The 27,314-nt window shown below is 40.8% G+C and overlaps 1 protein-coding gene and 1 long non-coding RNA gene across 10 annotated transcripts in view; one reads left to right on the top strand and one right to left on the bottom strand.

Annotated features, from left to right (window-relative positions):
• The window catches only part of SLC24A2 (solute carrier family 24 member 2), a 276,357-nt gene that overhangs the window by 12,911 nt on the left and 236,132 nt on the right, over positions 1-27,314 (bottom strand). For all 3 annotated transcript variants that reach the window (XM_024930150.4, XM_024930152.4, XM_024930151.4), the window contains 3 exons: positions 23,572-23,703; positions 7,551-7,640; positions 502-668 (listed from right to left, as the gene is read on the bottom strand). In XM_024930150.4, the coding sequence (XP_024785918.1) occupies positions 502-668; positions 7,551-7,640; positions 23,572-23,703 (389 nt within the window). The remainder of the gene's footprint in view (positions 1-501; positions 669-7,550; positions 7,641-23,571; positions 23,704-27,314) is intronic.
• Positions 1-27,314, top strand: part of LOC129393104 (uncharacterized) — an 83,373-nt gene that overhangs the window by 40,322 nt on the left and 15,737 nt on the right. The gene's annotated exons all lie outside the window — the stretch shown is intronic.

Here is a 27,314-nt window from a genome sequence, read left to right as displayed (position 1 = left end):
AAACCTAGAATATCTTCACCAGTACAGATAAACAAATGGCAATGCCAAGACTGTCAGTATTTTCCAAGGAAGGAAACAGGATATGTATGGTAGGCCTATGTTTTTCCCAATCTGCCTTAAAATCCAAATCTCACCTTAGGCTGGTGGGGACTTTAATTAAAATTAGAATGTGAACATTCTTATCATGAAGCTATCACGGTATCTCAGTTCCACTTGAATGTTGTTATATAAGTGAAATTCTAAAGTATTTCCTAAAATACCCATTCTGTATGTAGGTATGTGCTTCTGCTTGTCTAGGGATGACTTATTTTTCATTAAGTTCTCTGAAATGAGAAAAGGAGAAATAGAATTGGGGAAACGGAATGGTATTCTCAATCTTTACTCTGTATTGGTATTGGTTAGTCTTAGGTTCAGAGATCCTGGTCATGTCTTTCCAGCTTCTAAGAAGACAAAGACACTGGTGGAGCTGGTGCACACCTTTGTAGAACTATCTCTACTCACCCTACAGTGATGTCAAAAATGTTGCTTCCAACAGAGCTGGACACAGCCATGTCCCCTAACCCCTTCCGGGCCACTATGACACTGGTGATAAGATCAGGGATGGAGGTCCCAGCAGCCAAGATGGTCAGGCCCATAATCTCTTCACTGATGCCAATTGTCTCTCCAACCTAAATGTCAGGACAGGAATAAACATCTCAGTGTTTGAAGTTACAAAATCATAAAAACCACAAAAATTTCAATGCGACCTCCTTTTAATGCATTTCTATACTGTGCTATGCAAAGCGCTGAGATGATAAAGATGAATAAGCCACAGTCATTGCTAATAGAGTTTATGCTTTTAGGATATTCAGACCCAAGGCATCAGGAATGTTCACATGAAAATTAAACAGATAATCTCAAAAAAGAGCTCTAGAGGGCTAAAGTGTAGCCTTTATATGGTGCTTTCTAAGATTGAGTCAGGGAAGCTGCAGGATTAGAGGTAGAAAGGCCAATTGGCCATGGAATCCAGGGGGCAGCACCTGGCAGTGGCACCAAGTCCTGTGGAAGATTTGCCCTTCAACTTACTACCAAAACCAAGGACTGACACCCAGGGTCTCCATTTTCCTTTAGCATCTCCTAGTGTCTATAACCTATTCTGAAACACTTCAAGATGCTATAATTTCCACTGGAATCTCGATTCTGGGTGTTTTGGGTTTTGGTAACACATAGCAAAGCAACTGTGGAGAAGCAAAATCGAGAAAATCAGAGGACATGGATCCAAGATCTGGCTCTGGTATGTGTTAATTTCTTGACATTTTGCTTACTGTACCAATTGTACGTCATTGATCCTCACTTTCTCATACATAAACTGGGGATAATAATACCTACCTTACCAGGTACTTGTGAGGACTAAATGATAATTTGTGACAGACTCTTTGTGAATAGTACATTATTATTGAAAAGCAAGGGGAGGGTGGCTATTACTTTTTTTCTTTTTTTTTGGTCTTTTTCTTTGCCTTTTAAGACTGATGAGTTCTATTTCGGAAGGTTGGTCTAGCCTCAGGTGGAAGCTCCTCCATTCTCTTGAGCAATTTGTTTGTCTTCTTGGGACTTTTTAGAAAAACTCACTTATTTTCTTTAGAGATGGGTTCTTGCTCTGTTGCCCAGGCTAGAGTGCAGTGGCACAGCCACAGCTCACTGCGGCCTCAACCTCCTGGGCTCAAGCGATCTTCCAACCTTAGCCTTCAGAGTAGCTGGGACCACAGGTGAGCACTGCCACACCTGGCTAGTTTTTTTTAGAGATGGTTCTTACCATGTTGCCCAGGCTGGTCTTGAACTCTTGGCCTCGAGATCCTCCTGCCTTGGCCTCCCAAAGTTCTCGGATTACAGGTGTGAGCCACTGTGCCTGGCCTCTTGGGACTTTTAAAACCTATTCATGTTTTGCTGGACTTGGTGAAGTGTGGCTCTGAAAACCTTCAAGATAATGCTTTCCATCTGGTTTCCAACAGGTTACCTGATGATGTCCAGCATTTTTTGAAAAAATTTAAAGGGCCAAAATAGCATATAAGAATAAAGCCTTTTAGGGAATAGAATACACTCATTTCTAAATCCTTTTTAAAAAATTCTTATTTTTATAAGAAATAGTATGATTCCTACTAGCTTAAAAGCATATTTTTGTTTTGATGGTCATGCCTGCTCCAGAGCCTGGTGAGCTGAACTAGCTTACCCTGTCCTCATGGGACACAGAATCACTGCTCCCCATTAGTAAGTTCCATGTATGCAGGATCCTCACCTTGGTCACCACGATCTCCCTAGTTGACAGAACATACATAGCCTGGTACATGGCAGGCTCTTAATACTGATTTGCTGAGTAAGCAAATCAATCTGCATACCTAGGTGATTTCACTAGTATGTTTTTCTGCTGATTCTCCTAGAAAAAGTTCAATAAGACTTTTGCACAGGAGTGCCCTATTTGAGCAAAATATTCTCAAATTGTCAGTTTTTTGTTAGATTTGGAGTGAAGCATTGCCAAAGACTGAGAAGATGCTGACTAAACAACTGTTACTGTCGGCAAGTTCCAATCTATTTAAAACATTCTTAATAATTAAATTCTTGGAGGGAATTCTAAAGTAGTGACTGAAAAATTATTTGCCGGGCACAATGCCATGCACGGTAGTTCCAGCTACTCGGGGGTTGAGGCACGAGGATCACTTGAGCCTGGACATTCGAGACCAGACTGGGCAATATAGCAAGACCTTGTCCCCGAAATAAAAACAAAATAATTTGTATTTGGAGTTTGAATGCTACTATATACAGGAAAACATAGGAATTGAAGAGGAGAAAAATGGTGGTGTGGTTAAGAGCACTGGCTTGGGAGATGACAGTGCTGGGTACAAATCCTAGCTTGCCACTCCTAGTGCAAGTTAGACAACTTCCCTGAGTCTCAGTTTTTCCCATCTGTAAAATGAGGATAATATCCACTCAGAATTGTTGATGACTATATGTGAGATGCAAATCATACAGCACAGTGTCAGGTATAAAGCAAATGTTAAATAAAAATCTAGTTTTTTTTTTAACTTAATATGGTTTTTTTTGAGACGGAGTCTCGTTCTGTTGCCCAGGCTGGAGTGCAGTGGTGTGATCTCGGCTCACTGTAACATTTGCTTCCTGGGTTCAAGTGATTCTCCTGCCTCAGCCTCCCAAGTAGCTGGGATTACAGGCATCTGCCACCATGCCTGGCTAATTTTTGCATTTTTAGTAGAGATGGGGTTTCACCACGTTGGCCAGGCTGGTCTCGAACTCCTGACCTCAGGTAATCTGCCTGCCTTGGCCTCCCAAAGTGCTGGGATTGCAGGGGTGAGCCACGGCACCCAGCCAAAAAACCAGATTTTATAACTCAGACATTACTCCTTTCCCTCTCCAATTTATTAGACTGTCAGGTGTCTGGCAGCAGGAACAGAAGTGGGCTTACTGGGGCCAATTCACATCATGGAAAACTTCATGAGAATTTTCATTAGACATCAAACCCCTGGTGAATCTGTGTGGCTCTAGAAAGCCTTTTGTGGAAGAAGAACTAGTCTTCATAAGCTTGTTTTGAGTACATTTCACTCAAGTTAACTTTTGTCAAATCAGTAAAGATGATGGGCACATGGACGGGACAGTACTCTGAAAAATCAGGGAGCATCAGAGAGGCTTAGAGCTTTTAATAGAAAGAACATCAGCAGTCTTTTGGGGGAAATTCCTTCATTTTCAAAAAAAAAAAAAAAAGCAAATTAGGCCACTCAGAGGAGGCCAAACTCCATGCTGCTCCCAATATTTCGTGATGCAGTTCTGTGCCTTGGTTTAAGGAGGATCTGAAAGAATGCTATAGTGGCTAAATGAGACACAAGGTCTTAGTTGACTCTTAAAATTAATTTCTAATATTAGATGCAGGATTGACTTTAACTACAGGTTGTCATCACCCATTAAATTTATTAAAGTGCAAAAACAATAAGCAACAAGAACAACAAAAACAAAAGATAAAGGCAAAAAAAAAAAAAAAAAGCCAAGGGCAAATTATGTTAAAGCATTGTAGGTGAAGGGCATTTATTTTTTGCCAAACAGTAGCCAAATTATCGAGTAGCATTTATGATAAAAGTGTTGATAACAAAAGAGTTGAACACTATATAACTGCTATGGATTTGTTCAGCTGTCTGGGTGTTTTTAAAGAAGTATTTGTATAGGAGAAAAGAGAAACTTCTCTTCCATCATTGAAAAGTAAGGCTTCCATTTATGGCTTTCATTCGTCTTGGCTTTTTAAAATTATTATTGTTTCAGCCATTGAATTTGTGTTCCTTTTCTTTGAAAGAATGGAAAGAAAACAAGACTGGAATTAAGGTAATCATTAAAAAGAAAAAGATGGAACCCTGCATGATGTTTTATAAAACGGCAAAAAAGAAATATCTGGGAAACAACATATCCCAGCAAGTTAGAAAAACACCATTTTTTCTTTATTAGTACATGAAGAAATAGAAGATGATTATTAAGAAAAACTATTATATGTTATAAATGGCAAACAGTCCTTTCAGCCTGGATATCTGGAGGCTGAAAACCAGCCCACCTTCTGCTGTGATTTCTGCCAGGTGTTGGTAGCAAATGTCTCTCAATGAGTGTATAAAATAATGACTCCAAGGCACAGAGAACTTGCTTAGGAAGCCAATGATTTTTTGGAAATATCCAGGAAGAGTAATCTGAAGTCAAATGTCAGTAAAATAACTGTGATATGAATAATATAAAATATCATGTAGAAATAAGACAGTGTATCAGCCAACATTCTCTGTGGATTTTGCTAGTAACATGTATTCTTTTAAAAACCAAGGTATGCTTTACACAGGGTAAAACTCATTCACCTTTTTAAAAAGTGTACAGTTCTGCAAGTTTTTTTTTTCCTATTTCTTTACTTTTTTTTTTTTTTTTTTTTAAAGACAGGGTCTTACTCTGCCACCCATGCTGGAGTGCAGTGGTGTGATCTTGGCTCATTGCAGCCTTCACCTCCCAGGATCAAATGATCCTCCCCCCTCAACCTCCCGAGTAGCTGGGACTACAGGCGTGTGCTACCATGGCCAGCTAATTTTTTGTATTTTTGTAAAGACAGGGTTTTGCCATGTTGCCCAGGCTGATCTCGAACTCCTGGGGTCAAGGGATCTGCCTGCCTCAGCATCCCAAAGTGCTGGGACTACAGGCATGACCCACTGCAACCAGCCTGCAAGTTTTTACAAATGTATGCAGCCATGTTTCTCCACATCCTTATCAACACATGCTACTGTTTTTTTTTTTTATAGCCAACCTAGTGGTTGTGAAGTGATATCTTGTGATTAGTTTCAAACAAGTTTATTGAGATGTAATTTACATACCATAAAATTTAGCCATTTTAAAGTGTATAATTCAATGGTTTTTAATGTATTCAGAGTTGTGCAGCCTTCATAATTTAGGTTTTGAACTTATTCATCATCCCCAGAAGAAACCCATACCCACTGGCAGTCACTCCCCATTTTCCCCCAACCTCCCCAATCCTAGGCAACTATTAATATTAACCTATTCTATGTCTCTATAGATTTGCCTGTTCTGTATACTTCATATAAATGAAATCATATGATATGTGTCCTTTTGTGACTGGCTTTTTTCACTTAGCATAATATTTTCGAATTTCACTCATGTTGTAGCATGTATTGGTACTTCATTTCTTTGTACTGTGTAATATTCCATTGTATGGATATACCATATTTTGCTTATCCATTCATCAGTTGATGGACATTTGGGTTGTTTTCACTTTTTGGTAATTATGAATAATGCTACTTTGAACATTTGTTTACAAGTGTTTGTGGACGTATGTTTTCATTTCTCTTAAGTCTATTCCTAGGAGTGGAATTGCTAGATCATATGGTAACTCTATGTTTAATGTTTCGTGGAACTGCCGAACTATTTCCCAAAGTGGCTGCACTGTTTTACATTCCTATCAGCAGTATGTAAGGATTCTAATTTCTGTACATCCTCATCAACACTTGTTAGGTTCTGTCTTTTTGATTATACCCATCCTAGTGGGTGTAAAGTAGTATCTTGTTATGGTTTTGATTTACACTTCTTTAATTAATAATGATGTTGAGCATATTTTCTTGTGCTTTTTAGCCATCTGCGTATTTTCTTTGGTGAAATATCTGTTCAGATCTTTAAAATTAGGATACTTGAAGATGCTTGCCTTCCTATTATGGACCTTTAAGCTTGTATCTTGGATACAAGTGCTTTATCAGATATATATGATTTGCAAATATTTTCTTCCAGCCTGTGGTTTTCCTTTTTAATGGTGTTTCCTGAAGAGCAAAAGTTTTAATTTTGATGAAATCTAATTAATCAATTTTCTTGCTTTCATGGATCATGCTTTGGTATTGTATCAAAGAACTCTTTGCCTGGCTTATGGTCATACAGATTTTTTTTCTGTCCTCTAGAAGTTTGACAGCTTTACAAACTCTTACATTTAAAACTATGATGTGCTTTCAGTTAAATTTTATGTAAAGTATGAGGTAAGGATCTAAGTTTATTTATTTTGGCATATGGAAATCCAATTATTCCAGCATCATTTGTTGAAAAGTCTATTCACATGTTCTCAGTATATATTTCCTTATTTCAAATTGCTATATCTTATTTATGTTGCCAAGTATAATAATTTTAGGATTATATTAAAGGATACAAGTGGGAAGTTTGGAATTTATGTAGTTTATAATAGAGATTAAAAGTATGATTTTTGGAGTTGCAGAGTCCTGGGTTAAAATCTCAGTTCTACCTATGTGATTTTGGGTAATCTTACCAGCTTTAAGCTTAACTTCTTTATCTGTAAACTGTGGATAATAATAGTACCTGCTTCATAGGCTTTGAACCTATGTATAGGGTTACTGTTAAGATTATAAAGACAAAGGGATGTGAATTGTCGGGTGTGTAGGACATACTCAATTATCAATAGTTACCACTATTATCTTTGAAAATGTGAAACCCTTGAATCTTACTCTTCATTCATGTTTTTCAGTAATGATTACTGAGAGTGTATTCTTGTGATGGGCATTGTGACTCATATTGAGTTAAAAATAATAACAATACATCATCATTTATGTAAAGTGAAGCTCAAGGAAGAGGCTATTTTGTCGCCAGATGCTTTCCTAGAGCCAGTTTTAAACTGCTGGTGAGAACGTGAGGTGAGTGGCTGCTCAAGATAAAGTCAGTACTACTGAACCAGGCAAAATCTTGACATTGCTCTCAGGTCTGGGTTGTCCTGGTGTCTGTCAGGCTGCAGAGGCAAGAAGTAGTTAGACTTGCCTGCCTCCACATGGCTGTCCAGAGGCTATGCTGATTTAATTCCATGCTACAGCCAGAAGACTAGGGAAAGTTAAGTGGATAAATTCCTCTAGTCCTGGAATGCTAACTCGTCTGTGTCACACCCAATACTGTTGTGGCAGTTGCAGAAAGCAAACACAATGATTAAACACTTGACAATCAGGACTGGAGAAAAACCAGGCAGATGCATGTCACTGTCAAAATCTTACCTGGTGCGCCCACCAGACCATCAAGTAAGAGAATACTGCAATCCAGGTAATGGAGCCAAAGAACGTGATGGGAAAAAACTTCCTCGATGACTGAAAGACAACCAGGAAGCGTTGAGAATATCAGTGTTATCCATTGAGACTGATCTGGAAATCCAAAGCTAAAGCCACCATTGTAGCAATTTCTCTAGCATTTCCTGCATCTTAGTAGGATTGGCAATCAAAAGGCCCTACTCACTCCTGATCAAGCTGGGACAGTAAGATTCTCCCTTGGAGACGTGAAATTGATAGGAACTGAGTGATCACAGTGCTGGCTCCTGAGATGGAAATCTTGAAGAGAATGTCCGTTAGTTCCTGCTATTAGATGTTTAGATTCCCTCTGCTCTCTTGCCCTTTCTAAGGCCTGGTTTTTTGGCCTTTCCTTCAATATTAACACCATATTCTCCCTCCTCCTTTTTCTTTCTTTTGCTCCAGAGTTTGTCAGAATCAGTTTCTATTGCTGGCAAACCATGAAGCCTAACAATCCATATGCCAGGAAACCTATGGGATTAATTCCATTGAATAAGAAATGGGAAGGATCAGCAGGTTTAAAAATAGATGGACTCATCTTACAGTACCACAAATTATCAAGAAAGTCACACAGAAAAAGCCACCACCACAACTTTTATAGATTCTGGATGATGGCCATTCTCCAGGACACTGGAACCACACATGGACCAGAGTAGACAGAGGCAGAAGCGCCCAATTGTACTGATTTCCACTGAGATGGCAGATCAGACATTGCTCTCAAGAATGTTTTCTCTCCTGTTCACCACCCCAAAATATATTACGTTCAATTCTGCTTCTAGAAGTAGACTTTATGCTATCTCAGGCATAAAGAGTGAGCATTTTTAAAGTTTCCTAGAAATAGCCAAAAAATCAGACACTTGAAATGCAGTGTTTCTTACCCAGTCCCACTACAGAGAAACCTAGGCTTGCACTGTAGTGGTGTTCTTTTGATGTCCTTTGTTGAAAAATTGGGGTCCTTTAAAAACACACTCAGACAGCACAATGCTGTCAGAGAGCCTCTTGCCTATTATTGCCAAACACTTTATTTGAAAGCTTTCCACATTGAGAAACAATCCCACTTTTTGCTTTGATAATGCCATCCAATTTTATCTAGAGAAATGAATTTTAGAGTTGACTTGTATGAAAGTAATCTCAATTGTCCGAAAGGCTGACCTTGGGCAGTCACATAGAACACGTTCTGTCATGGCTTTTGAGAGCTCCATTAAGAGGAAAAGATAAACTCATACATGGTAATCTTTTGAATATCAATAATGATGAACACAGTCTCTATTGCTCCAAACCAGGCTTATGTTTTCTTTACTAATTTCAAGTTTTCAATATATATTTCTTATGATCATTTGCATGGTTCTGTTAAATTTTACCCCATACATTTCTTTAAATGATTGCTGTTTTGTGGGGCCGTTTGTTAGCTTGGATGGCTGGAAGACCAAGCAGGTTTGATTAAATTGGGGGAGGGCATCAGGCCACAGTGAGTAGCCAAAACCTTACCCTCAAATGCTTTTCCCTGCCCCCTTTCTTTCTTAGAAGAAAAATATTTTGGACAAGGACTCAGACCCCTCCTAGGGACCTAAGCGCTTTAATGGGTAATAGGGAAAAAAAAAAAAGGTAATCATTTTTTTAAAGTGGAGTTGGAGACCTTCGTTTTTTGTTGTTGTTGTTGTTGTTTTTTAAGATGGAGTCTCACTCGGTCACCCAGGCTGGAGTGCAGTGGCATGATCTTGGCTCACTGCAACCTCTGCCTCCTGGGTCAAGCAATTCTCCTGCCTCAGCCTCCTGAGTAGCTGGAATTACAGGCACCTGCCACCACACCCCACTAATTTTTTTGTATTTTTTAGTAGAGGCAGGGTTTCACCATGTTGGCCAGGCTGGTTTCAAAATCCTGACCTCAGATGATCTGCCTGCTTCAGCCTCCCAAAGTGCTAGGATTACAGGTGTAAGCCACCGCACCCAGCCATTAGATCTTCACTTATAAAAGCAGCTTTTTTTTTTTTTTTAAAGCTAGGAAATCAGCCGGATTCTGGAGACCGAATTCCCTGAGCCAGTGCTAAGAGATGAAGTTTTCCAAGGCATTTAGCTTATTAAAGTTCCCATCCTTTTCATCTGGTCACAGTCACTGTTTCAGGATCCTATGTGCAATGAGGGTTTCATCTTCCATGGCTGTGCTCTGTTACAGGAAAGAGAAGAACCCTCTTGCCACGTGGGGTCACGTGTGTGATTAGAGCCCCAACCAATGCTTGATTCTGGGCAATGTATGAGGACAATGAAAAGCTTTCTACATGCTTTAAGGTGTGGCATAAGTACTAGATGTCCTAGGAGAGTCATTTCATAGATTGCTCGTTTTCCCGGTTAGCTCATTTACTAAATGGATAATTATTATTTTAACTTTGTACCTCTGCCTGTTTATTCTTTGAGATAACTTCACAAGTTAGAATCAAATCATTTGAACATATTTCTCATCTGAAAAATATCATAACTGAGCTACAGAAAATTCCTAGCCAAAAGGTATAAAGCAAGGTATCAGAAAAGGAATTAAAGGAACTAAATTCAAATCAACATACTAGGGAAAACCTCTCTAAATCAATATTTGATGCTCATGATTCTTAATCAAGAAGCCAATTAGTAATTAATGGGCATCGAACCATACCTAATGTTGCATTAGGGGCTCAATGAAGAAGGCTAAAAATAAATTTTCTTTGTGAATTTTCAGTCTTCATCATAAGCTAGAGGTAGATAAAGTCTGAGAACTTACTCTGTACCCAGATCCTGAACTAGAGATAAAATTCAAACTAGGTCAGCCTGACTGTACCACACGTGCTCCCAATATCTAGATTATACTGACTCTTTCCTAAAGAAAAACAGGGCCAATAATGCTCAAAATATACCCCACCATATACATAATGATCATGATCATGATCATCATACCAGGCTCTGCTCTGAATGTCAGAAAATTAAAAAAAGCATCAGGGAAGTAGAAACTAGCATTCCAGCTGTATGGCCATCTGCCTCGCCCAACCTCCCATGTTGTTCCTGCTTTGGAAGTATCAACGTTTCATTCATCAGCAGTTGGGCTAAGTGTTTCCTAACTGTTGAACTACTTTACCATTTCCATTTTCACAACCCAGGTAATCACTTCTTTCATTTTTCTTGGACCATTCCCCTTACTTGGACAGCATGGTCTCATTCCAGACATCTCTGCCCAGTAGCAACTGTACAGTCATTTAGTTACCAGTGTCACTGGAAGGAAGAAAATAGCTCTTGGAGCCAAGGTCTAACATGACAATTTATGGTTATAGTAATGGCGGTTCATCCTGCCATCTGCTGGGATGGACCTCATACTAATTAGCAAATAAGCAAATTGCATCCATGTGCTGGCCATTTTGTTCCCATGTTGTGGTTTACTTACATAATTGACAGTGGATGCTCTCATTAGAAGCTTTTGGTACATCAGAGTGATATCGGCTTGGCTTGGAAAAAGATGCTGGACATTAGCTGGTTGTACAAATTAGCTATATCCTTACTGATTTAAATTCAACAAATATTCACTCAGCATCTACTCTGTGTAAGGTTCTGGGACATATATTTAACGAAGACCCCCCCACCCCCCAAATCCTACTAAAGATTTAAAGTGTGGTCTCTGGATTAATATGACTGGTATTGAAATCTCTGCTCACAAATTACCAGCAATGTGACCTGAGACAAATTATTTAATCTCTTTAAGCTTAGGTTTCTTCATCTGTAAAATGGGAGAAATAACATCTAGTTGTCTTGAGGACTTCATGTACATAAAATGTCTAGCAAAGTACCTCGCACATAAGTGCTCAGATAATTATATTTGTTATTAGACAATATAGTCATGCCCTTGTATTCATGAGGGTTCCACCACCCCTGAGGATACCAAAATCTGCAGATGCCCAAATCCATAATATGAAATGGTGGAGTATTTACATAGAACCTTTGTGAATCATCCCATATACTTTATTTATTTATTTGTTTGTTTGACAGAGTTTTGCTGTTGTTGCCCAGGCTGGAGTGCAATGGTGCAATCTTGGCTCACCATAACCTCCACCTTGTGGGTTCAAGCGTTTCTCCTACCTCAGCCTCCTGCGGTAGGGTTTACAGGCATGGGATTACAGGGATGTGCCACCATGCCCGGCTAATTTTTTGTATTTTTAGTAGAGACAGGGTTTCTCTATGTTGGTCAGGCTGGCCTCGAACTCCCAACCTCAGATGATCCTCCCGCCTCGGCTTCCCAAAGTGCTGGGACTACAGGTGTGAGATACCTCACCTGACTCCCATATACTTTAAATCAGCTCTAAATTATTTGAGGCCGAATAGAATGTAAATGCTATGTAAACAGTTGTTAAATTGTATTGTTTTTATCTGTATTTTTTACTGTTGTATTAAAATTTTTTTCCTGAATATTTTCAATCTGTGATTGTTTGAATGCAGAGCCTGCAGATATGAAGAGCCAACTGTATTCTCATTTTAGTTTTTAAGAGATAAAGAAACTGATAATTGGGGAAGTGAACATGACTGTGAAGACCTGGCCCAGAGTCTTGGCTTTGCGTCTTTCTAGCTGGGTGTGCTTGAATAAGTCACCAAACTTCTGTGGGTCTCAATTACTTTATCCTTGTTAGACCTTGCTTGGCACATAGTAGACACTGAATAGATACTTGATGAATCAATGAATAATAGAAATTGCAAACATCTAGCTGGGTTCTCAGGTTCCTTCCTAGTTCTAATGGGTCACGTTTTCATATCTCATTAGATGCATTCTTGTCTTGCAGGAGTATCTATCTTAGTCATGAGAGAAGATAACTTTTTTGGTCCTTAGTTTATTTTCAATTTTCATCAAAGACTTGGTCCTCATTGAAGTTTACATTTTAGTTCTTTTACTTTGGAAACAAAGCCATTAATAAAACTGTAAGTGTAAAGCCCATATTATGTGAGCTGAAATTATGCATGGTTCAACAAACACTGTCATACAATTGGCATATAAATGAAGCAGAAATAAAAGCTAGTGGGAGTACTATATACTCTGAAACTATAAGTATACATGAAAAAATCATGTTTTCCTTGTAATTACTGTCAAGGTTTGGTATGTTCATCTTCTTGGGCAATCAAAATCTACAGAAGACACAGAGCTGCCAGGCCCTAAGGAGGGGCAAATATGTATTAGTTAATTTTTCCCCTCTCTTTCCTCTCCGTATGTATTTTCTCAAGAGGTCCTTGTGGAAGCACATCAGTTCTATGGTGGACTGCAAAAATGGGCACAATACTTTGCTGCTCCTCTCATCAAGAGGTGAGGTCTATTTTTCCACTCTTCAAATCTGGGCTGGCCTTATGACTTGCTTTGACCAATAGAATGTATTGGAAGTGACAGTGTGCAAATTTCAAACTAGATCTCAAGAGGGCTTTGTAGCTTTCATACTTGCTGCTCTCGGCACTTTGCCATTATGTGACTAAGTCCAGGCTAGCCTGCTTTGAGATAAGAGAGTATGTGGAGCAGAGACAAGCTGTTCCAGCTGCAATAGCCCTGTACCAACCAGCTGCCAGCCATTAACTGAGCACCACTAAGACCAGCAGCTGAACTGTCCAGCTGAGCACAACCCAAATTGCCAATTCACAGAATTATGGGCTAAAAAATGTCTTGTATTAAGCCACTAGGTTGGGGTGGTATGTTACAAAGCAAAAGATAACTGATACAAGGTCAAATCTAACAAAAATCTTCTAACTAAGCATGATCACTTACTGGATTTATGTCAACTGGCATGGTTTCTTTCATTTGGCATATTGTATATGCAGAATACACCCATATGTCTTCCAAACCAATATGCTTTGTGAATAAACTGGGACCGTCCTGGGTAAACTGGGATGTAGGATCACTTTAAATGTGCAGTAGCTTTTTGATGGTTATCTCATGCTTTCCTTAATCACAGAATGTCATGGCTGGCAGGGAATCTAGAAACCTTCTGACCGTTTATTCACAGAGGGGAAAAAATTGGGTCCAGAGTTGAGAAGTGCTTTTCCTAATGTTGTACAGCTAATCAGCTGTTGGGGGAAAACCCATCACAGTCAATGTGGTAGAATGAAAATGATCTGGAGTCAGGGGACTTGGGTTCAAATCCAGCTTCTCTCACTAATATAGCTGTAAAGTCTTGCTCTGTGGTTATATGTGGCCATGCCTGGTTTCCTTTACTAGACTTACTTAGAGTGCCTTAACAATATAAATTGTACATTTTTTGTCTTTATATCTCTTTTTTTAAATACACTTTAAGTTCTTGGGTACATGTGCAGAATGTGCAGCTTTGTTACTTAGGTATACATGTGCCATGGTGGTTTGCTGCACCCATCAACCTGTCACCTACATTAGATATTTGTCCTAATGTTCTCCCTCCCCTAGCCCCCCACCCCTTGACAGGCTCCAGTGTGTGATGATCCCCTCCCCGGGTCCATGTTATCTCATTGTTCAACTCCCACTTATGAGTGAAAAAAATGCGGCGTTTAGTTTTCTGTTCTTGTGTTAGTTTGCTGACAATGATAGTTTCCAGCTTCATCCATGTCCCTGCAAAGGACATGAACTCATCCTTTTTTTTGGCTGCATAATACTCCATGGTGTATATGTGGCACATTTTCTTTATCCAGTCTATCACTGATGGACATTTGGGTTGGTTCCAAGTCTTTGCTATTGTGAATAATGCCGCAGTAAACATATGTGTACATGTGTCTTTATAGTAGAATGATTTATAATCCTTTGGGTATATACCCAGTAATGAGATTGCTGGGTCAAACGGTATTTCTAATTCTAGATCCTTGAGGAATTGCCACACTGTCTTCCACAATGGTTGAACGAACTTACACCCCCACCAACAGCGTAAAAGTGTTCCTGTTTCACCACATCCTCTCCAGCACCTGTTGTTTCCTGACTTTTTAATGATCACCATTCTAACTAGTATGAGATGGTATCTCATTGTGGTTTTGATTTGCATTTCTCTAATGACCAGTGATGATGAGCTTTTTTTTCATGTTTGCTGGCTGCATAAATGTCGTCTTTTGAGAAGTGTGTCTGTTCATATCCTTTGCCCACTTTTTGATGGGGTTGTTTTTTTCTTGTAAATTTAAGTTCTTTGAAGATTCTGGATATTAGCCCTTTGTCAGATGGATAGATTGCAAAATTTTTCTCCCATTCTGTAGGTTGCCTATTCACTCTAATGGTAGTTCCTTTTGCTGTGCAGAAGCTCTTTAGTTTAATGAGATCCCAGTTGCCAATTTTGGCTTTTGTTGCCATTGCTTTTGGTGTTTTAGACATGAAGTCTTTCCTAATGCCTATGTCCAGAATGGTATTGCCTAGGTTTTCTTCTAGGATTTTTATGGTTTTAGGTCTTACAGTGGAGTCTTTAATCCATCTTGAGTTAATTTTTGTGTAAGGTGTAAGGAAAGGGTCCAGTTTAAGTTTTCTGCATATGACTAGCCAATTTTCCCAGCACCATTGATTACATAGGGAATCCTTTCCCCATTTCTTGTTTTTGTCAGGTTTGTCAAATATTAGATGATTGTAGATGTGTGCTGTTATTTCTGAGGCGTCTGTTCTGTTCCATTGGTCTATATACCTGTTTTGGTACCAGTACCATGCTGTTTTGGTTACGGTAGCCTAGTTTGAAGTCAGGTAGTGTGATGCCTCCGGCTTTGTTCTTTGCTTAGGATTGCCTTGGCTATGCAGGCTCTTTTTTGGTTCCATATGAACTTTAAAGCAGTTTTTCCAATTCTGTGAAGAAAGTCAGTGGTAGCTTGATGGGGACAGCATTGAACCTATAAATTACTTTGGACAGTATGGCCATTTTCATGATATTGATTCTTCCTATCCATGAGCAGGCATGTTTTTCCATTTATTTGTGTCCTCTCTTATTTCCTTGAGCAGTGGTTTGCAGTTCTCCTTGAAGAGGTCCTTCACATCCCTTGTAAGTTTTATTCCTAGGCATTTTATTCTCTTTGTAGCAGTTGTGAATGAGAGTTCACTCATGATTTGGCTCTCTGTTTGTCTTTTATTGGTGTATATGAATGCTTGTGATTTTTTGCACATTGATATTGTATCCTGAGGTGCTGAAGTTGCTTATCAGCTTAAGGAGATTTTGGGCTGGGACAATAGAGTTTTCTAAATATACAATCATGTCATCTGCAAACAGAGACAATTTGACTTCCTCTTTTCCTAATTGAACACCCTTTGTTTCTTTCTCTTGCCTGATTGCCCTGGCCAGAACTTCCAATACTATATTGAATAGGAGTGATGAGAGAGGGCATCCTTGTCTTGTGCCAGTTTTCAAAGGGAATGCTTCCAGTTTTTGCCCATTCAGTACGCTATTGGCTATGGGTTTGCCATAAACAGCTCTTATTGAGATACGTTCAATCAATGCCTAGTTTATTGAGAATTTTTTAGGATGAAGGGTGTTGAATTTTTGTTGAAGGACTTTTCTGCATCTGTTGAAATAATCACGTGCTTTTTGTCATTGGTTCTGTGTATGTGACGGATTACATTTATTGATTTGCATATGTAGAACCAGCCTTGCATCCCAGGGATGAAGCCACCTTGATGGTGGTGCATAAGCTTTTTGATGTGCTGCTGGATTTGGTTTGCCAGTATTTTATTGGGGATTTTCGCATCGATGTTCATCAGGGATACTGGCCTGAAATTTTCTTTTTTTGTTGTGTCTCTGGCAGGTTTTGGTATCAGGATGATGCTGGCCTTGTAAAATGAGTTAGGGAGGATCCCCTCTTTTTCTATTGTTTGAAACAGTTTCAGAAGGAATGGTACCAGCTCCTCTTTGTACCTCTGGTAGAATTTGGCTGTGAATTCATCTGGTTCTGGACTTTGGTAGGCTATTAATTACTGCCTCAATTTCAGAAGTTGTTATTGGTCTATTCAGGGATTCAACTTCTTCCTGGTTTAGTCTTGGGAGGGTGTATGTGTCCAGGAATTTATCCATTTCTTCTAGATTTTCTAGTTTATTTGCATAGAGGTGTTTATAGTATTCTCTGATGGTAGTTTGTATTTCTGTGGGATCAGTGGTGATATCCCCTTTATCATTTTTTATTGCATCCATTTGATTCTTCTCTCTTTTCTTTATTAGTCTGGCTAGCAGTCTATCCATTTTTTGATCTTTTCAAGAAACCAGCTCCTGGATTCATTGATTTTTTTTTTTTGAAGGGTTTTTCATGTCTCTATCTCCTTCAGTTCTGCTCTGATCTTAGTTATTTCTTGTCTTCTGCTATCTTTTGAATTTGTTTGCTCTTGCTTCTCTAGTTCTTTTAATTTTGATGTTAGGGTGTCGATTTTAGATCTTTTCTGCTTTCTCTTGTGGGCATTTAGTGCTATAAATTTCCCTCTACACAGTGCTTTAAATGTGTCCCAGAGATTGTACGTTGTGTTGTTAGTTCTCATTGGTTTCAAAGAACATCTTTGTTTCTGCCTTCATTTCGTTTTTTACCCAGTAGTCATTCAGGAGCATGTTGTTCAATTTCCATGTAGTTGTGCAGTTTTGAGTGAGTTTCTTAATCCTGAGTTCTAATTTGATTGCACTGTGGTCTGAGAGACTGTTTGTTATGATTTCCATTCTTTTGCATTTGCTGAGGAGTGTTTTACTTCCAATTATGTGGTCCATTTTAGAATAAGTGCGATGAGGTGATGAGAATAATGTATATTCTTCTGATTTGGGGTAGAGAGTTCTGTAGATGTTTATTAGGTCTGCTTGGTCCAGAGCTGAGTTCAAGTCCTGGATATCCTTGCTAATTTTCTGTCTCATTGATCTGTCTAATATTGACAGTGGGGTATTAAATCTCCCACTATTATTGTGCGGGAGTGTAAGTCTCTTTGTGGATCTCTAAGAACTTGCCTTATGAACTTGGATGCTCTGGAATGGGGTGCATATATATTTAGGATAGTTGGCTCTTCTTGTTGCATTGATCCCTTTACCATTATGTAATGGCCTTCTTTCTCTTTTGATCTTTGTTGGTTTAAAGTCTGTTTTGTCAGAGACTAGGATTGCAACCCCTGCTTTTTTTTTTTTTTTTTTCCTGCTTTCCATTTGCTTGGTAAATCTTCCTCCATCCCTTTATTTTAAGCCTATGTTTGTCTTTGCATGTGAGGTGGGTCTCCTGAATACAGCACACTGATGGGTCTTGACGCTTATCCAATTTGCCAGTCTGTGTCTTTTAATTAGGGAATTTATCACATTTACATTTAAGGTTAATATTGTTATGTGTGAATTTGATTCTGTCATTATGATGCTAACTGGTTATTTTGCCTGTTAGTTGATGTTGTTTCTTTATAGTGTTGATGGTCTTTACAATTTGGTATGTTTTTACAGTGGCTGGTTCCAGTTGTTCCTCTCCATGTTTAGTGTTTCCTTCAGGAGCTCTTGTAAGGCAGGCCTGGTGGTGACAAAATCTCTCGGCATTTGCTTGTCTGTAAAGGAGTTTATTTCTCCTTCACTTATGAAACTGAGTTTGCCTGGATATGAAATTCTGGGTTGAGAATTCTTTTAAGAATGTTGAATATTGGCCCCCACTCTCTTCTAGCTTGTAAGGTTTCTGCAGAGAGATCTGCTGTTGGTCTGATGGGCTTCCCTTTGTGGGTAACCTGACCTTTCTCTCTGGCTGCCCTTAACAATTTTTCCATCATTTCAACTTTGGTGAATCTGATGATTATGTGTCTTGGGGTTGCTCTTCTCAAGGAGTATCTTTGTGGTGTTCTCTGTATTTCCTGAATTTGAATGTTGGCCTGTCTTGCTAGGTTGGGGAACTTCTCCTGGATGATATCCCGAAGAGTGTTTTCCAACTTGGTTCCATTCTCTCCATCACTTTCAGGTACACCAATCAGAGGTAGATTTGATCTTTTCACATAGTCCCATATTTCTTGGAGGCTTTGTTTGATCCCTTTCATCCTTTTTTCTCTAATCTTGTCTTCTCACTTCATTTCATTAAGTTGATCTTCACTTGCTGATACCCTTTCTTCTGCTTGATTGATTCAGCTATTTATAGTTGTGTATGCTTCACAGAATTCTCATGCTGTGTTTTTCAGCTCCATCAGGTCATTTATGTTCTTCTCGAAACTGGTTATTCCAGTTAGCAATTCGCGTAACCTTTTTTCAAGGTTCTTAGCTTCCTTGCATTGGGTTAGAACATGCTCCTTTAGCTCAGAGGAGTTTGTTATTACCCACTTTCTGAAGCTTACTTCTGTCGAGTCATCAAACTCATTCTCCATCCATTTTTGTTCCATTGCTGGTGAGGAGTTGTCATCCTTGAGAAGAGGTGTTCAGGTTTTTGGAATTTTCAGCCTTTTTGCGCGGGTTTCTCCCCATCTTAGTGAATTTATCTACCTTCGGTCTTTGTAGTCAGTGACCTTCGGATGGGGTCTCTGAGTAGATGTCCTATTCCTATTTTTTAGTTTTTTTTCTGTTTTTTTTTGTGACAGAGTCTCATTCTGTCGCTTACGCTGGAGTGCAGTGGTGCAATCATGGCTCACTGCAAGCTCCACCTCCTGGGTTCATGCCATTCTCCTGCCTCAGCCTCCCAAGTAGCTGGGACTACAGGCACCCACCACCATGCCTGGCTAATTTTTTGTGTTTTTACTAGAGACGGGTTTCACTGTGTTAGCCAGGATGGTCTCAATCTCCTGACCTTGTGATCTGCCCTCCTCGGCCTCCCAGAGTGCTGGGATTACAGGCGTGAGCCACTGCGCCTGGCCTAGTTTTCCTTCTAACAGGACCCTGTGCTGCAGGTCTGTTGGAGTTTGCTGGAGGTCCACTCCAGACCCTGTTTGCCTGGGTATCACCAGAGGAGGCTGCAGAACAGCAAAGACTGCTGTGTGTTCTTTCCTCTGGAACCTTTGTCTCATACGGGCACCTACCAGATGCCAGCCAGAGCTCTCCTGTATGAGGTAGGTCTGTTGGCCCCTACTGGGAGGTGTCTCCCAGTCAGTATACATGGGTGTCAGGGACCCACTTGAGGAGGCAGTCTGATCCTTAGCAGAGCTTGAATGTTGTGCTCTCTTCAGAGCCAGTAGGCAGGGACGTTTAAGTCTGCTGAAGCTGCACCTACAACCGCCCCTTCTGCCAGATGCTCTGTCCCAGGGAGATGGGGGTTTTATCTATATGTTTGGGGGTACTGCCTTTTTTTTTCAGTGATGCCCTTGCCAGACAGGAGGAATCTATAGAAGCAGTCTGGCCACAGAGGCCTTGCTGAGCTGCAGTGGGCTCCACCCAGTTTGAACTTCCCGGTGGCTTTGTTTACACTGTCAGGGTAAAACTGCCTACTTAAGCCTCAGCACTGGTTGACACCCCTTCCCCCACCAAGCTTGAGCATCCCAGGTTGACCTCAGACTGTTGTGCTGGCAGCAAGAACTTCAAGTTGTGGATCTTAGCTTGCTGGACTCCGTGGGGGTTGGACCCACCAAGCCAGACCACTTGGCTCCCTGCCTTCGGCCCCCTTTCCAGGGAAGTGAATGGTTCTGTCTCACTGGTGTTCTGGCACCACTGAGGTATGGGAAAAAAAAAAACAACAAAACTCCTGCAGCTAGCTCAGTGTCTGCCCGAATGGCTACCCAGTTTTGTGCTTGAAACCCAGGACACTGGTGACATAGGCACTGGAGGGAATCTTCTGGTCTGTGGGTTGCAAAGACTGTGGGAAAAGCACAGTGTCTGGGCCAGAGTGCACTGTTCCTCATGGCACAGTCCCTCACAGCTTCCCTTGGGTAGGGGAGAGAATTTCCTGACCCCTTGCACTTCCTGGGTGAGGTGACACCCCACACCCCACCTTAGCTGGAAATGTGGAAAAATCACCTGCCTTCTGTGGCGATCTCGCTGGGAGCTGCATACTGGAGCTGTTCCTATTTGGCCATCTTGCCAGCAATCCTGTCTTTATGTCTCTTAAGCACTGGCCAAGGCCCAGTGTTTGGCACATAATAGGTGCTCAATAAATATTTGTGAAGGAAGTTGAAAAAAACCAAAGTGTTCTTCATAAGAGTCTTATTTCTGCTTGGAATAGCACAGAGTACTCAGAACAACAAAAGAAATCCAGTCCATTCCAGGGCTAGCACTTGGGGGAGCAATGAAGTAAAGCCCTGCTGGCTACCCTGCCCATTCTGCAGGTGCTGGCTCTCAGAGGGGGACTGCACAGGGAGCAGTGGACTGGGGACAGCTCTGTTTTCTTGCTGTGTGCCTCCCCGGATTGTGGCATCAGCCAGAGCAGTTGTCATGACCCAGGTAACGACTGCCTTGATTGATTTTTGTTGGTTTTCCAAAAGTTACCAGTTAGGAAGTTGGGAGCTTTTGATCTTCCCTAACAGGTTCTTTGACGTTTCAACTAGGATTACCAAGAGGATAAACACTTTGCCAGCCCTTTCTCTGAGAGTTCCTCCCAATTCTGAGAGTCAAGGGCCTTGACTTACTGGCATCTTCCTCCCATTCCTGCACATCTTCCTGAGTGCCTCAATGGTTGTATGCAAACATCCTCTCATCAACCAATCTGCCCCCATCTTCTGGGGGCCACACCACATGAGGCCCCTTTTGGGAATTTAGAAAACTGTATCTGTCTCCCTGATTTTCCTCCCTAGGGCCACACAAAAGCATTGGACTAAACAGCAGAGCAAGAGAGAGAGAGAGAGACAGAGAGAGGAGAGACAATGCAAGCATATCTTAGAAATGTCAGTGTGGTGTGAGCCAAGAAAAATCAAACACATTCAGCTATTTGGTTGTGGGTTTTCAGGAAGCCAGGCCTTTGCGTAGTGCAGATGCTGTAAAATGGTATCTTGAATAAAGAAACTTAAATATTGCTTTAAGTGAGCCACACCTGTGTCATGCATCCTTTACCAGGAAACCTATACTGTAGGGAGTCCGTACAAGAAGTCCTTTCTTGTTGTCTACTTGACAAGACATGGCTCTCCACTAGGCTGCATTATTTAAGGGCCAAGGTAATGGGATGGGGCTTTTCTTCTGTCTTTTTCAAATGAAGGAGCTCTTGAAGACTTATGATAAATTATGCTGGAAGCTATCAAAATATTCTATTCCAAGTGCTTTTAGAAATGATTTTTTTTTAATGATTTTTTTTCCCTACTTTCTGGCATCACTAAATATGAAGCAAAGCTCAAGCCATGTGGTTACATAGACCTGGGTCTGGATCTCTCAGCCCTACCTTCTAGGAAATGACCAGGTATAAATTAGTTAACTTCTCTGTGCCTAAGTTTCTTTCTACTTATGCCAACAATATACATATTCCTACCCTAGATGTTTCCTGAAATTACATAATATAGTTTACTGTGGGCCAATAACTCAAGGCCTTGGGCTCTCAGGGTTGGGAAGGACTTTTAGAATAAAGGCTGGCAAAATGTTCATCCTCTTGCCAATCTGAGTTGAAAGATCAAGAAGGTATTAGACAAGATCAAAGTCTCCTGATTGGCAACTGCGGCAAACCAACAGGAATCAATCAAGGCAGTTGGTTATGACGACTGCCCTGGCTGATGCACATAACAAGAAAATGGAGCTGTCCACAATGCTCTCCTCCCTGTGCAGTCCCCCTTTGAGAGTCAGCCCCTGCAGCATGGCCAGGGTAGCCACTGGGGCTTCTCTCATTGCTCCCCTCAAGGGCCAGCCCTGGGATGGACTGTATTTCCGAGTATACCGTGTGCTGTTCCAAACAGAAATGAGACTCTCACGAGGAACATTTAGTGCAGAATCTGATGCATATTAGGTATACAGTTTTGTTGAATGAGTTTGTGTGTGTGATACTATACTAAGAAGTAGAGCTGTTTCTCCTCCTCTCTCATTAGTTCTTTCACCTCTGGGGCAATGGCCCAAGAACTCACTTCAACAACAGTGGGTGGGTGTATTCTCTTGATTTGGTCTATACTCAGGTTGTACTTTGCTGATGTTGTTGCGTTCGGAGCACCCAGTATGTGATAATGGTAGATAATAAAATCGATTAAAGTAATGATAGTAAACATAGTCGATTAAAGTAATGATAGTCACAAGAATTTTCAAGAAAATGAGTAATCTTCCTGCTTCAGACCTTCAGTTGCCCTTCTTACCTTCTCAGAGACAAACGCTGTGGTGGTTTTAAAACATGGTTGCAAATTCTTTGACACTCTTCCCAACAGGAGAGTGATATGCTATATGACACTGACGTATTCTAGGTAAACTTTTTGTTTCCTCCCCCTTTAATCAAGACACACTTACGACTGCTTTGGTCAATAGGGCATAGCAGAAGTGAATCTATGTAACTTCTGGGACTGAATCATCACAGACCATGCAGTTTCTGCCTTCTGTCACTGCAACATTCACTCTTGGAGTCCTGACTGACCTCTTATGTAAAACATTTCACTATCCTGAGGCCACCATGCTGTGAGGAAGCCCAAGTCACATGAAGAGGCCATGTTTAGGCATTCTAGTAGACAGTTCCAGCTGAGCCTAGCCTTTGAATCATTTCTGCCCAGGTGCCAGAAATGGCAAAGAAGCCTCCAGATGATGGTAGCCCCAAGATGGAGATACACATAACCCTTCAAGTCTTCCTACTTCAGGCCACAGACATAATGGAGCAGAGACAAGCCATCCACAATGTGCCCTATTCAAATTCCTGATCGACAGGATCCAAGAAAAGACTAAAATGATGGTTGTTTCACACCACTAAGTTTTGGGGTAGTTTGTTATGCAGATTTGATAACCAGAACAATCAGTGTGATTGTGTGTCTGCTCAGAGAAATTTGTATATTCTTAATGTCACTTTCTCTTTTTCCTTAAACTTAAAAATTTTTTTGTTACGTAATAATTGTACCTATTTATGGGGTATATGTGAGATTTTGATACAAGTGTACTTCCTTTTTCCTTTTAACACAAACTGAAGCAGACTATGCACCCTGTTATGTACCATACGTTTTACAAGGGAACTATTTTTAAAATGCTTTACTTACAGGTTTGCGAACGTCAGGTAAGGTAATCCAGAGAGGAAACACTATGGGCAAAACAATCAGAAATGTGACTTGCTTGCGGGTTTCAGAAGGCCAGGCAAGGCTGAGAGGCTGGTCCTCCTCCTCATCAGCAGTCTGTGGTAGAAAAAGAGGTAAAATTAAACAAACAAAAAAATTAAATGTACACAGGCACAACAGCAGGAGCACAGAACAAAGGGGAAGCTCCATGTCTTATCAGTTTTCTGGACTCGTTCCAGTAGCTTCATATGTGTGATTTTGAGGTTTGTAAGATAAACCTCATTTGTCACAGTCTGAGTCCTAGGAACAAATAATACATTGTCCAGCCATGAGCACTTAAGAATTTTCTTTTCTCTCCTTGAACGCTCTTCAGTTTCTCATGTTCATCAACTGATTATTCAACTGGAGTGGGCTACAACTACAATTCACGAGCTTCTTATAACAAACTATATCTGTGGAGGAAAAGACTTGATGACCACCATCTCCTCATCTTTCCTTTTCCTTGAAGACAGAGTCACAAGCTTCAGGCTCCTTGGGAAGGAGAGCACTGATAAAAAAATATTTCTTTTTCTCTTTTTTTTGGAACATTGATTTTCATCAGGCAAATGAAAGTAACCACAGAAACAATTCAGTAATACTACTAAGAGAGATTAACTTCCCACTGGCCTTGGAATAGCTAAGTGCATCGATTTTTGTGTAGTTGTGAGTTTTTTTCTTTCATTGATATTTTACGTATTTATGGGGTACATGTACTTTTTACATGCATTGAGTGTGTAATGATCAAGTCAGGGTATTTGGGGCCTCCATCACCTTGAGTGTTTATCATTTCTATGTGTGTTAACATTCCAAGCCCTCTCTTCTAGCTTTGGAATATATAGCGTGTTGTTGCTAGCTATGGTCACCCTAGTCTCCTAAGGAACATTAGAACTGATTTCTTCTATCTAACTGTAAGTTTGTACCCATTGACCGACCTCTCTTCATTTCTCCCTGTCACCCCCACACCCTTCTCAGGTTGTGAGTTGGTCACCTGCTTAACCACAGCTAAATTCTAAACCATTGTACTTGCAGCCAAAGACAACTTATGCAAACATATGTCTCATTCCTCAGAAACAGAAAATAGAAGTCAAGCAAGACAGTGAACCTGCACAGGGTGTCGGAGCCAGGGAACAAACTTCAGAGTCTCTGACTTTGGCAGCCAATGGCCAGCGTTTTATTTGTCAGCCACTGAAATCAGTAGCTTCTGAAGTCAGGGCTAGAAGAGATGGAGGGAGGGTCTGGGCCCAGCAGGGGGTGACCATTAGCCTGTCAGCTGAGCCCTCAATACTTCCAAAACAGCACTGTAGACATCATCAATCACTCCCTTCCCTGCTTGTTTGAAAATGAAAGTGCAGCAGTGGACCACGCATCAGATCTAAAAATATCAACAGGAACTTTTCCACTGATGCTTCCTTTTGAGACCATATAAATAACTTTAGAAAGATCCTACCCCTGGGGCTCTTGCTTCCAGCACCACACACTTTTCAAACAGTAACAGCGCCCCCCCTCCGGCACCTGTGTCCCTACAGAGGTGGCATGAGGGGCAGGCTCAGGTCAGCTGGCCTTAAGGAGAGGTCAGGGCTGGGTGAGAGGCCGGGCTCGCAGCAATGCTATGTCTTGTTTATTTATCTGGCAAACCTGAGGTACTGCAGAAAGTACGTATAGTGGTTTATACAATCTCTTCAACTCTCTCTAGGAGTTACAATTTGAGATAATAATTTAAAAAAGGGATGTGAAGCCATATTGAAAAGGGTTAGTAACAACAGGTTCTTCTGCTTTGGGTATATGTCCTTGGCAGTGGGTAAAAGAATTTGTAAACAGCAAATATGGTGCAATTAAAGGGATTAGGTATAATAATAAGGCAGCATCAGGAAGTTGGCATAGTTTATTTTGGTCCCCTGGATCCTTTTTAAATATACACCTCACACTCCCTATTTCTTTCTATGCAATTCACATATTATTCCATCCATTGCTTTCTTTCTTCCATCCTGAGGGCTCCCATCTTTGGTGGAAGCTTGGTGTGCTGGCTCTGGTCCCTCTTCTATGCTACCTCCGTCTCTTCCTTGTGGATATAGCAGGTGTAGAGAATATCATTCCCTATTGGGCTCACCAGCCTCCCAAGGTGTCAGCTAGCTACGTGAATAATCTTTGTGTCATGGGGCCAATGTGGATTAAGGAGACAGGTATATTTTCCTGTCTGTTCCCTCCCAGATACGATCCTTCTTGTTTAACCCAAATGAATGACTTTCCCCTTACCTCCTGGCAGATGCCCCAGAAATAGGCATGGGAGCCTTGGGGTATTGCGTCATTCTTAATAAATACCCCATCTCACATGAGACATGATTTTTTTTTCTAGCAGCGGGTCAGTCAGCTTCCCTGAAGACCCATCAAGCTGATGAGTTCATTAAGGCTCCTCCCCATTCTGGGATTGATGCCTCCCCCTAGCTCTGTTCATCACTACCATCCACAATCTAGCAACTTTTCTCTCGACTTCAAGCTAACCTTTTTCTGATAAAACACAAAAGCAACTCTTTATGAGTCATATCATTTTAATGACACCAACAGATGGTGACATTTCATCAATAACCCTTCTGCTTATAACCTACGGATTAGCTCCTTTCTCCATCTGCCAAAGTCACCAGGCAGGCATTGCCACTAGCAAATAGCAGAAAATAATAATTGTCTGTTTAGGTGTATAAGCTCTAAACACACTACTGTCCAATGCAAACAATTAACTATATTGAACAGCTTCCAAAGCTGCATTGGAGGTAGCTGTTGCTAGGGCAGAAATGGACTAGGAGAAGAGACTATGTCTCAGGCTGTGCCAACAGGGCTCTCCATGGAAACTTCACAGCCTCCTGGGGGCCAAGTCCTGCTACAGGGAAGTAGAGGAACCTAGAATCCTGGGGTGGATTTGAGAGGTACCCCAGGAGCAAGGCTGTTGGCATACATTAGGTGAAATTATCTTTGCCAAGTAAAGTCTCACTCTGGCTCAATGGGAGGCAGTTTGCAAGCTGGTTAGAGAAGTGGAAGAAAAAAATACTGTTCCAAGTTTGAGGCTTATTTTGTCTTTGTTCAAACTGGATGCTCCAGGGGAGAGGCCACTGAGGTTAGGGCAGTGATTTTCCAACTTTTCCTAGAGTTGTGGTATGCTGGCTTTGACCTTGTGACAACTCACCCTTACCTCCTAAAATTTCTGCAGAGTGTCCATAGAAAACAAAACAAAGCAAAATGGTCCAGAAAGGATTCAAATGGCTTTTGATATGAGGGCTTAAAATAGTTAGATATCTGCTGGGGTCTCTGTAGAAGCCTTAGAATTGTGTAAAGCTTTAGGGCCTTGTAATCTTTGATATGAAAAATCTGACACAAAAACATATGACTTTAAGTTCCCACATGGTGGGTGGTGGTGTGTTGGTTGTCAGAACTTAAAAGAGTCAGTGCAGCATGCTGGGCAGAGTAGGTGGTAGAGAATCAGGAATCCTGAGTTCCAGTGTCTGCTCAGGCTGTGATTCCTTGGGCAGTTACCACCAATACCTGCAAGCAGTCACTAAGCACCTACAGGTGCAAAGCACTGCATTTAATTCTAGGACTCCTGCTTTCGAGGAGTCTTGGATTTAAAAGGTGAGACAGAACAGAAGATTCCAAAGAATTACTGCAGTATTTATCCAGTTACAGGGCTGCTGGCAGGTTAA

The sequence above is a fragment of the Pan paniscus genome, chromosome 11 (assembly GCF_029289425.2).
Source record: "Pan paniscus chromosome 11, NHGRI_mPanPan1-v2.0_pri, whole genome shotgun sequence".
NCBI classification, from domain to species: domain Eukaryota; kingdom Metazoa; phylum Chordata; class Mammalia; order Primates; family Hominidae; genus Pan; species Pan paniscus.
This window is presented reverse-complemented; position numbering and strand designations above follow the sequence as displayed.